This window comes from Elaeis guineensis, chromosome 2 (assembly GCF_000442705.2).
Source record: "Elaeis guineensis isolate ETL-2024a chromosome 2, EG11, whole genome shotgun sequence".
Lineage (NCBI taxonomy): Eukaryota > Viridiplantae > Streptophyta > Magnoliopsida > Arecales > Arecaceae > Elaeis > Elaeis guineensis.
In genome coordinates, this window is record NC_025994.2 from 118,108,980 (window position 1) to 118,120,273 (window position 11,294).

The following is an 11,294-nucleotide window of genomic DNA, read 5'->3' on the forward strand; positions in this document are numbered from 1 at the left end:
TGAACCAAAAAAAAAATTATTTTATCCACTAATTGATATCTTCTATTAATTTAAATAAAAAAATTATTTTTTTGAATAGTATGATAATTTTTTATTAGATGGTACATATAAGCATTCTAATAAACGATTCCACTTTCTACCAAAAAGGAGAAGAAAACAATTTCACCGAAAGTTCCTTGTCCAACGTCCTGGGCCAGCGGCTGTCGAAGACAACCAAACACCTGATTTGATCTGAAAGCGACGACTGTACGATCCAACGGTGGATTTGTGCCAAAAAAAAAAAATAGTTGAACCCTTCTTTCGCGCAAGATACAATCCCCTCGCTTGCCCGGCAACACACTTCCGGACGTCCACCAATCGGGAACTGTCACGTTTATGAGAAATTATTGCACGGACCACGTCTAAGTGGATCAGGGTAAATCGGAGAGTACATGTACGGCGCAATCGAGGATGGGTGGAATACAAGCGGCAATGTGGCGTGTTATCTGCGGTGAGATTTCACGGGATCCGTTGGACCTGATCTAAATAATACTTGCACCACGTTCACTGCACTGGGCAAACACCAGCTCTTGGTACCCATCCACAAGAAAAATTATTGACGAGCACCATTCTACCGTATGTATCTTGACCATATCGATACAAAAATAAATTTTTTTCATTCAAATTAATTAAAATATTTTTTTTAATTTTCAAATTAAATTTGGATAATAATATTTTTTTTAATAATAAATGATATGATAATTTTTTATCCCGTATATTACACGGATCCACATAATGCAATCCCTGCTCAGAATGTTTGACCCGTGATGTTGGTGCATGGTGGCAGCTGACCGATCTTTTTCTTCTTCGTCCTCATCTTCTTCTTTTTTTTTTTTTTTTTTATAGCTTGTCAATTACATATTACGGTAGAGTTGCATTATAAGTATGCTCCCTTTCTATCTGTATCCTTTTGACCAAAAAGAATAAAAAGCTATACATATTATACTCTAACGTATGGCTAATTATGTACGTGGAATTAGAAGCGCTCCTTGTGGAAATCGAATCTGGTGATGCCTTTCTGATTGAACACAAAGCACAACCTGCTTAGTTCTTCAGCCAAGACTGGTGCCCCACAGTAGAATACCCCTGCAGCACACCATAACAACCATGTATCTGAACAAGTTAAAGGCCATGGAAATAAAGAAACTATCGACCTGTAAATTTAAGAACTCCCGGTCGTCCACTACTACTACTACCACTACTATTATTATTATTATTATTATTATTATTATTATTATTATTATTATTATTATTATTTACACTGACCTATCTTGGCATAAGGGTGTTTAGAGCAAATTCTTGAAAAAACCTTCTTCCAATTAGGCCTTGCAAAATGTGTTCGAACCTGCAGTAAACAAAACCAACAATGATTAGGAAGGCTGCGGTCAATATGGAATGGCCAAGTCCAGTGGCTTTCTAGCTATTACTTATAGAAAAGATCAATAAATCAAGGAGGAACTAGGATTTTACTCTTGTTCCAGAGACTATGTCGACACCATTCTTTGCATGGTTGAGTGCTTGGACCATGGTGATGAGCGCCGAACGTGCATCTCCTTCCTCGTACACGCTTGTGAGGTAGTTGTGCATCTCAATTATACCCTAGTAGTTACTCAATATGGTTAATGTATAAGTTTTTGAACACCTCGTAACTATCACAAATTAGGAGACTAGTAAATTGAGTTGCCTTACCCTTTGATCTAAATCGGCAACCTCATTCATAACTCCTTTAAACCAATGGAAGGAGCCTTGTTCGCGAGTCACCCAATAGAAGTATGCATTGGTGGTTTTAAGAGTCCACTTCGGTCTTGAGGCCTCGAGAAGCGTGCGCAGATCAACGCGCCCGTTCCGACCAGGGGATGGGAAATAATCCGAGAGAGCATCCTAGAAACAAGCGAGAATTTAGTGGATGTTTTCATGCAAACTTGAGCCAGACAGAGGAAAGGAACGAGTACTCAGAACTGGAAGGAAACCAGTACCAGATGATAGAATGGATAATGAAGTCCACCCTGAAAGCTAAATGATCCTAGAACTAATGCTACAACAAGGAAGTACTCACTGCTTGCTTCTCCACTTCTACGATACTGTTAAGCAGATCCTTCAGTATACTGATGAAAGGTGTGGCCCCAATTCCGAGTCCAACAAGGAGTAGGACATCATACTTCTTGTAGTCCTGAGCTGGAGCACCGTAAGGTCCATCTATCAAGAGCTTCGGTAGGCTGCAATTGGGATTAGTCATGATAGTTGCCACAAGCAGAGGAAAGAAAAAGAAAATGGAGTATAATCCTTAAATACTTGTTACAATTAGTGGGCCTCTTAAATCAGCTCCAGCAATGTGACAAAAGTTCAAGCAAATCCAAAAGTTGCTAGTTATGACATTCATATATGCGGTTAAAATTAATTGAATAAAACATCCATCTTGATTGATATTCGCGAAATTTAGTGTATACCTTTTTCGGGTGGTCTCATCTGCTCTAAGGAGGCCACTCCTTCCAGCCACTGGAGGTTCACAGGCCTCCGAGAAGACTCGCTTAACCTCCCGTGTCCAGTCACCTAGTTGTCTAATATGGATGCTGAGGTAACCATCCCCAGGAGCTGAAGTTATTGAGAAAGGATGCCTAGAGAAAAAAACCAGAGTTACAAAAATATATATGATCGATCAACTGATGTACACTTGAGTATAAAATGATAGATCTCTAGTCAAACTTTTGATACATACACCTAGCCTAATTTAATGATTCGTCAGTGTGAAAGTGAAAGACATATGCAAGTACTCAGCAAAAATAGGACTATAGGAATGAACAAATATTCGTAATACTCATATAGTAAGGAAGAACAGTCTTTTGATGTCAGCATTTCTTGAACATAAATTCAGTAGAGAATATAGATAGCACACTGAAGTTTACCATTCAAAGAGTGAGACTGCAGGGCATTGGACAAACATGTACTGCCCGCTCCTGTAGCGGAATGCTGGAGGCTTGGACATTTGCAACGTCAGAACATTACCCGGATAAATCGCAACCTGAGTGCAAACGAATTACTATGTCACCTTAGAAAGGTGAAACTAGTAACGCTGTGGCTAAATTCATTTGTTGACGCTTAGAATGAATTGGCAGCCAATTAATATACCTTAAGAAGTCTGACTGAGTAATAGCCGGACCTCAGGGCCCTTAGGGTCCTCTCCCCTGCGTATAGAAGAACAGGACCAGCAAGGTACATCCATGTCTGCAATACTAAGTAGGACCATATCAGTATTGCAATCATTTGAAAATAACAAACAGGCCAAGAGAAGACAGGTGCGAGTTAACCGAATAACACTTACAGTTTTCAGATACCAATGGTGAATAAGGTAGAGGAATTGGCCGTGGATGACAAGCAGCATATAGACAATGGCAAGCAGATGGTGGGAGTACCAGAAAGCATTGAAGCCAGTGAGCCTGTCGAAGGGCTTTGGAAGCTTCACCAGGCTTCGGCGGAACCAGTGGGTAGCAAGGGTGAAGGCCACCAGCATGCACAGAACCATTAGAATTCCTGTCACGCCCTCCCAGCCTTTGACCAGCTTCATGTAACTGGGCTTTGTTTTCCCAAAGTGACGCTTCAAGCCCTCGTACATCTCTTCCGAGCATGATATCAGGCGTGGGAAGTCGCAGCTAAGGTGGTTTCCGGCGTGGAGTATCACCCCTACCACGATTGCTGCCGCTATGCTCTGCCATTACTCAATAATCAACAAGATTTTAAGATAAATATAGGATTTTGAATTACTTCACATATACCAATAAAAGTGAAAAGTAATATGGAGTCCTTAGGCAAGTCCGACGTTATCTCCTGATTGACACCATGACCCCATGGCAAGCACCCATGTACTAAGAAAGGTGTTCTATGCTTAATTATTTGGTACCAGCCCGTCATAAACAACTTTACTAGATTACGAGCACTCGTCGCAATGCTCGCCTGCTCGCTTTTAATGAAGCACTTCTAGCGGTCCAATTTCACTTGCTGGCAATAGGAAGAGCAAACACTAACCTTGTGGAAATTGATGTTGTCGTCGAATGGAAGGATACGGGAGAGGCGGGTGGAGCGAAGCCAAGTAACAGTATTCCGGCACACGGGAAGGAGAATGAGAGCCATATTGAGTTTTAGCGTCTCGGCAGCACCTTTAGCCGTGGTGAGGCAATACCCCATTACCTCGAAGGCATATCTATTCCTGTACTGAATAAACTTCCATGTGAACAGCCCTGCCATCACGCTAATCCAGACTGCCATCACCCAAACTCTTTTCCAGTTCTCCTCCAAGTAGTAGCCAACATTAGTGCTCCATTTTCTGATGGGTCCCCTCTTCCTAAGCCCTGCTAGATTTTGGCTCAATGCCTGGCTCGTGTAGCTCAGTGCCTGGCTATAGTTTAGGTACGTATCCTTTTGAAGCAATATTGTTTCCAATTGCCACAGCTGCCAACAATCACACTCCAACTTTTAGTAAAAAAGAACAATAAGCACTAATGTTGTTATTACTATAACATAAATCATATTTCCATATTTTGCTTCAACTTGATTAAACTTATTAAGAGAGGACGTATTGTGGAGCATTTTGCTTTCTTTTCTTTTCTTTTCTTTTTGATGTAAAATGGGGGAAAAGGCTGTTCCCCCAGCTTTATTAAAGAGAACAAAACCGTACAGACGTTAAGAAGGAAATCAGAAATAAACGGAAAATACAAGATTAAGGTTGTGTTAATGGGATCATGGACAGCAGTGAGACGATATATAGAATTCATGAGACGTTGGTGAGCATCTTTCTTCTTTCCTTCACAAAGATTTCCCAAAAGCTGGAATGGATGAACACTTCCTAAAGAATAGTCTAGGGCTCCTCTCGTACCAAACATGTCAGCAGAGTGCCCGGACGAGTTGATCCTGACCACGCTCTGCAGACCTTAGATCCAACTCTCTTCTTTCTCCGGCAAGTCCAGAGAGAAGAGAGATGGAGGGCAGCCTTTAAATCCAATTAAGTTCTTCACAGAGAACCAACTACTTTTAGCAAATGGGCAGTGAATGAAAAAATTAACGAGAAGTCCTTTTCAGGCTTGCACCATACAGAGAGCAACCAAAATTCACAGGCCAACCTTTCTTAGCGAGGATCTCCCCTATGTGTGCAATTTGTTCTAAAGTGCTAACCACTTACAAACTCTGACCTTTTCAAAAGTCGGCATTTTCCATAAGACATCGTAGAAGGGGTACAGCTAGCCCGCGTTGCTGATGAAGCGATAGTACCCATTTTTTAATATTATTATACGCATTATTGTTCCATAAATGGCTTCTGCCTATCTTTATTGAACTCATCTAGTAAAGGAGGATGTCCTATAGAACATTTTGCTTTCGAAGTTTCTAGTGGCTATAACATATATTCCCCTGTAAAGCAAGCCACAACGAAGTGGTGGGGTTCAGAGGCCAGTGCGTGACGGGACATGGAGGTGGAGGGGAGACACAATTAACAGCCGTTCAAACCACTCGACGATTGGACGGGTGGGGAAGCCAAACGGACCCACGTAATTGTTATGTGACAGTGGGAGAGGGGTTTAGGTAAGGAAGCTCCATCACGCCGTCTGCATGGCTAAAGTAACTTACCATTGTAAGCAGCCAAGAAGGTGATTAGATGGTATAAAAGTTTCGCTAGTCATAATTAAAAAAAAAAAAATGAAATGAGAGGATAATTCATTCATAAAAATGATAATTTTAATCCATCTGATAGATATTCAATCTGATTAAAATTCAGAATACGGATGAATTCTAAAAAAAAAGATATCTAAAATAGATTTGAATCGGATATAAATAATGGTATGATCCATTTTGCATCCGATTCAATAAACTTTAATATATATTTTTTTTTCAAAATTATAATTATTTTATAATATTTATACATACTTGATCAGGTCTAATCCAGTTCAATTCCTCTTATCTATCCGATTTGATATAATTTGTATCTTTATTTGATCCAATTTGGTCATAGATATGACACGAATATAGCTATATATAGGATTTTTAATTACGGATCAAATATGAATATTGGTCAATCCAATTTAAATCTGATCCATTGTCATCTCTATGCACACAGATTTATTAAAGGAGAAGATGGCCATAAAGCTATCAAGCCAGACGAGAGGTATTTTGGGAATGCAAGAAACCACAAGTCCATGAAACCACCAGAGCATTGTAGTAACAAAAATGCTTGTAACTCGGATATGTAACTAAAAATGTCACTTTACTTTGCTAGTGTTCTATTCACTCTCTCTACTGATTTTTCTGAGATACCGTCGCACTGTTCTTCTAGGAACGATAATCTATTGGAGAAGGTTCACAATGGGGTCCATCAGCACTAAAAAGACGGCTTTAGCTGCTGGTTTGCTTTCACCTACAAATTATAAAGTCAACGAGTTATCTCCCATATATATATATATACCTTCAGGTTAAAGAAGAGGAAAAAGCAGGGCCAGTATACAATCATATCTAGTTCACAATAATGTAGATCATCCTCGTCTTCCGGATAGAGAAGATCATCTAAATCAATGCAAGCCTATATACATCAGGCATGAGCACGGAAATATTTATGTGGACCTTGAAGTTGGTGTTATTAGAAGTACATGGGATACAGATTTGGACATACATAGATAAATACTTCTCGACTGATCTTTTAAAAATTATACAAGCAAAAGCTAATTTGGCCATATATAGATTACTGATTTGCCTATGGGGACAACATCGTGTAGTAACATAGAAGGTTTAGACTTCTTAATAGCACACGAAAAGTTATTTGGGTGCATATATAGATTAGTTTAGTCATTTTAAATAGCACATGGACTATCGAGAGTTCATAATTAACTTAGAAATAGCAAGTTGTGGCTTCCGAGTATTCTAATGAGTAAAAAATTAAGTGAGGAATTTTATGTATCCAGACCTCGATATAGCCCAGTCTTTCGGGATCCAGTTCTTCCATGATTAGAGCTGCGTATTCTTCTGCCTGTTCTTTTAGTCTCGCCAGATTGTTTGCCGAGGCACTCAACATAATTATCTGTAACAAATGATACCATTAATTTCTTTTTTGTGTAAAAAATTCCAGAAAAAGCCCGGGTCATCAACTTTTTAGTAATTTTATCAAGCAATATTCTAACAGGTTAAAATCTTGATAAATTTACCAAAACACCCCTTACCAACTACTAAATTGCAAAGATCACTCAGCCATACTGGGGGCACAATAGTAATCCCACTCAATGGTAACGGTCATCCATGGCTTTTGATTTCTCGTAATAAAACCAAATTTTGATATATTAAAAAATAAATAAATAAATAAAAGAACCCGAAGACAAACATGTTGAGAGGGAACCGGCACGTTGGAGTCGTTGGATCTGGTCGCTTTGGCTTTTCTCACCAACTCTGATTAAAATTAATCTCTTTCAGCTAAGCAATGGCCATCCTAATTTCTAAGCCGGTAAATTCCATTAACACAAGCACACGATTTTCTCCCCTGGGGCTGACACCTGTATTTTACTATTTTAAAATAATATATAATAAAATCCAAGAAAGTTCACCTCTCACGTACCTCTTTAACTTCCGCTTCCGTAATTCGTCCATCTTCGTTCTTGTCCACCCTGCAACCATAGAAATTAATACACCAGTCAGATCAAATACTAAAACAATGTCATCTTTAATTTCTTAAATACATCCGGATTATAGTTTTCTTCTTCTTCTTCTTCTTCTTCTTCTTCTTCTTTCTCGTGAATAAAAGTACTGTTTATAGTACATGTCAAAGAAGATCTGGAGACGGGAATCGAAGCTCCGATCAGCGATCTGCGACCAAAACTCGTAGAGCTCCTCTATGCTTATCTTCTCTGCTTTCATTCCCCTCCTCCGGCTCAATGCATCAAACAGTTCCAATGCGAACTCCTTCGAATCCTTCATACCTTTACATTTATAAAATATATAGTCCATTAACAACAAAATAAATGTGAATCCTTCGATTTTTTTCTTTTCCCTGCTTTTAGAAAGTAATCCGAACGAACGATTGAAGGAGATGGATGACAACCAATGCATTGGGCGAAGTCGGAGCGGGAGAGATGACCGTTGCGGGCGAGCTTGTCGAAGTTGGTCTGCACCTCTTTCCACCCATCCACATCATTGGCCTTGCTGATGAATCTGAGGCCTCTGAGCGCCTTCCGCGCCGCGGAGCGCGTCCGGTCCAGCTGCGCCCTCTGCCGCCGCATAGCGCGCGCGGCGAGGGCGGAGTCCGGCGCCCCGCCTGCCGGGTTGCCATGCCCGTGGCTCCAAGAGAACCGCTTCAGCTCCGCCTTGAGCTCCTGCGAGAACTGTCGCGCCTTGGCCATCGCCTCCGCCTTCAGCTCCTGCGAGAACTGGCGGAGGCGGTGCGACGAACTCCGAGCGATCGACGGCGATCTCGAGGCCGCCGGCCGCGGCGTCGCCTCCTCCGAGTCCCGCGCGGCGTGCGGAGAGGCAGGGGCGGGCTCGACGCTGCGAAGGATGATGGTGTCATCTTCCTGGAAGTCGAGCGTCACCTCGACGAACTCCTCGGCGCCATCGGTCGAGTTCCCAGGCGACGATCCGGCGCTTAGGAACTTTCCTTCGGGCACGGTGTCCGACGGCGACCGGCGTTCGTGGCTGCCGAGCCCCCTCATCTAAATCAAGAATTGAACGATTATTAATACGTACAGCGAGAACTACGTTTTCCTTTTTTATTTTTCCCGGTGAGGAGAGAGAGAGAGAGAGAGAGAGAGAGAGGGAGAGGTTAGTGGAGGGACAGGGGTGTGGTGTGGCGCGCAGAAGAAGGGAATATTAATGGGAGTGGCGTTGGGGAACGCGGTTGGAATCTCTGGGAAAGGCCATTTCCGCCATCGGATCGGGGTTGCATCTTTCGCGGGAATCTACCGTTGATCATTCGTCCGCTTGCACAGATCGCAAAGCGAACAGTGCATGATGATGGATTCAAGCGAAGCAAGATGATTTTTATTTTTATTTTGTGTGAAAGATAAAATCCCGACCCGCTCCCTCGGTGCGAAGGGAAACAACAGAAGTAGAGACAGGAAATAAAACAAAAGAGGTGGAAGCAAGAAGTGGGAGACGACTACATTACCGTGGGATTTTAAGAATAAAAAAGAAGAGCCTCCGCCCAAGCCGCCTTCGAGACGTTCATGTACACCGAACTACTCCTCTTCTCCTAGCCTTTGCTTTTCTACGACGATTGGGCGGAAGCTGCTCGGAATGCCGGCAGTGGGGTTCGCCGCGTGGCGGCGGAAGTGGCCAAGGCCTTGTGACCCGATCCGGATGCGGAAGGAAACTAGGATCCGGTGGGAGGAATAGGACTGGGAGCGGGGGCTTTAATCGATGCTTGTAATGACCGGATCTTTCATCTCTCTCTCTCTCTCTCTCTCTCTATATATATATATATATATACACACACACACAAAGTTTTCTTTTTGTTTAATACATAACAATGATGAGGTATCGGATGCAGGTGGTTATTATTTGAATTATTGGTAGATGATGGACGTGGTTGGAGGTGGAGAAGGGGAAGAGGAGTGGCATGGGAAGCACCCAGTCAACTAACAACAAAGTGAAATCTCTTTAGATGTGGATCACCGAACGCGGGGTGGTCCAAATGTGAGAGACTAGGGCATCTTGGGAGGAGCATGATGAAGCAATTGGGGGTTATTTACACACTTTTTCTTGGATTTGGCACCCATCCTTTACATTGACTTTCTATAACTCAAATAGTTTAGAGAGATGCAGACAAAGAATGAAATTTCTAGGAAAGGAGTGTACTCAGAAAGCTTTGAAATGCGTAGACAGAATTTGTTTTTCTTTGATTTGTTGATAAGGTTAGTCATCCTGTGGGAGAGAGGAAGTATTGCGGCTTGGTGTACATGGGCTAATGCTTCTGGAGTTACCTTCCCATAGAGTAGTTTCTTTTTTCCTTGTTCTGTCTCTGTTCTTCCTTCAGGGCTCCGCCCTTTATATGCGCTAAAAATTTTTAAAAAAAATGGTAGAAGAAAGGGATTTTATTTGTTACATTATAGTTAGCACTCCCATTATATAAGCTAACATTAGTAATTCAATGGAGGATCTTTTTTTATGGCAAGACTTCGTGTAATAGACAACATTTTGGAATAGAAATTCAATATAAATATTTTTCTTAGGCAAGAACATAAACATAAGCATTTTACCTGTAATATATTTTTGAGCAACCGTCTTCAATGAATTACACAAGATATAGCGGGAAGACCAGTGAATTAGTATAAGACATGAAAAATATTTGACATTTTAAATAGATGATTGCTTGTCAACAAGTGCAAAAGTTGGTTCGTAGTGCAGATTTCTGAAGACAGATCTTTAAATTTATATTTCTCTGTAGGACAGTGATCTATAAGAAAGGATTAAAGAAGACTGCATGTAAGAACATCTCCAACCACAAGATCTAAAATAGTAAGATGGATGGAACTGAACAACTAAAATTGTTTGTAAGTGGACCATCCCCATGTGGCTTATTGTTAGACAACCTATGAAGCTACCCAAACATTCATAAACAAAATAAAATAATTAGTTAAACCAAAGTCTAAATTTGTAGACCAACCTCATGACAACAATTGTAAAACATGTTGCCAACAAACTATTACGAGGATCTTTCTCTCATAAAGAATTTAAATATTGTTGCAACTCCTCAATCAGAAATTATTTAAAGGAGTTAAACTTGAATTATACCTACTTGGATTGTCCTAAAGAAGTTAAACAATAGTCTCTCTCATAAAAATGGTGCAACATGGTGCATGATGAACAACAATGCATGTGGACTGCGGCCACCTATCGGCCTTAGACCAGAAGTGGATGGTCATCCTGTGGTCATTGACAATATTAACGTATACTAACAAAGAATGTGTTCCTTTCCATGTTAGATTAGATTCACGCTTCTCAGTTGTCGCCATTAATAAATTAACTAAACTAGCACCTAATATATGTCCAAGCTATAGTGTGCAATATTAGAATTGTAAACTACGGCCCGGCGAGGGATGGGTCTTCAACACAGGAGGTTGAAGTGCATCTAGAAATCTGTGGACTGAATTTTATTCAGTCCACAACCACTGCAAAGAGTTTTAAGAAATCTTGGGAAGAGACCACCTCACGGTAACTAAATAAAATGACATAATTTGCAAAATCTTCTTCATTTATGATCAACTACATTTGACCTCCTTCTAATTTTTCTTTGG

General features: G+C 41.0%; 1 protein-coding gene and 1 long non-coding RNA gene across 2 annotated transcripts; one reads left to right on the forward strand and one right to left on the reverse strand.

Moving 5' to 3' along the window:
* Nucleotides 1-734: 734 nt before the first annotated feature.
* On the reverse strand, nucleotides 735-9,299 carry LOC105042040 (respiratory burst oxidase homolog protein A). The gene is made up of 15 exons (XM_073252997.1): nucleotides 9,167-9,299; nucleotides 8,105-8,711; nucleotides 7,823-7,982; nucleotides 7,622-7,670; nucleotides 6,980-7,093; nucleotides 4,060-4,482; nucleotides 3,359-3,742; nucleotides 3,166-3,261; nucleotides 2,943-3,058; nucleotides 2,487-2,654; nucleotides 2,096-2,255; nucleotides 1,729-1,920; nucleotides 1,510-1,638; nucleotides 1,306-1,384; nucleotides 735-1,125 (listed from the first exon to the last, which is right to left on the reverse strand). The coding sequence occupies exons 2-15, from the start codon at nucleotides 8,709-8,711 to the stop codon at nucleotides 1,016-1,018; spliced, it is 2,787 nt and encodes a 928-aa protein (XP_073109098.1). The 5' UTR covers nucleotides 9,167-9,299; the 3' UTR covers nucleotides 735-1,015.
* Nucleotides 9,287-10,101, forward strand: LOC140855846 (uncharacterized). The gene is made up of 2 exons (XR_012139228.1): nucleotides 9,287-9,423; nucleotides 9,548-10,101. It is a non-coding gene; the product is annotated as an uncharacterized lncRNA (long non-coding RNA).
* The last annotated feature ends 1,193 nt before the right edge of the window (nucleotides 10,102-11,294 follow it).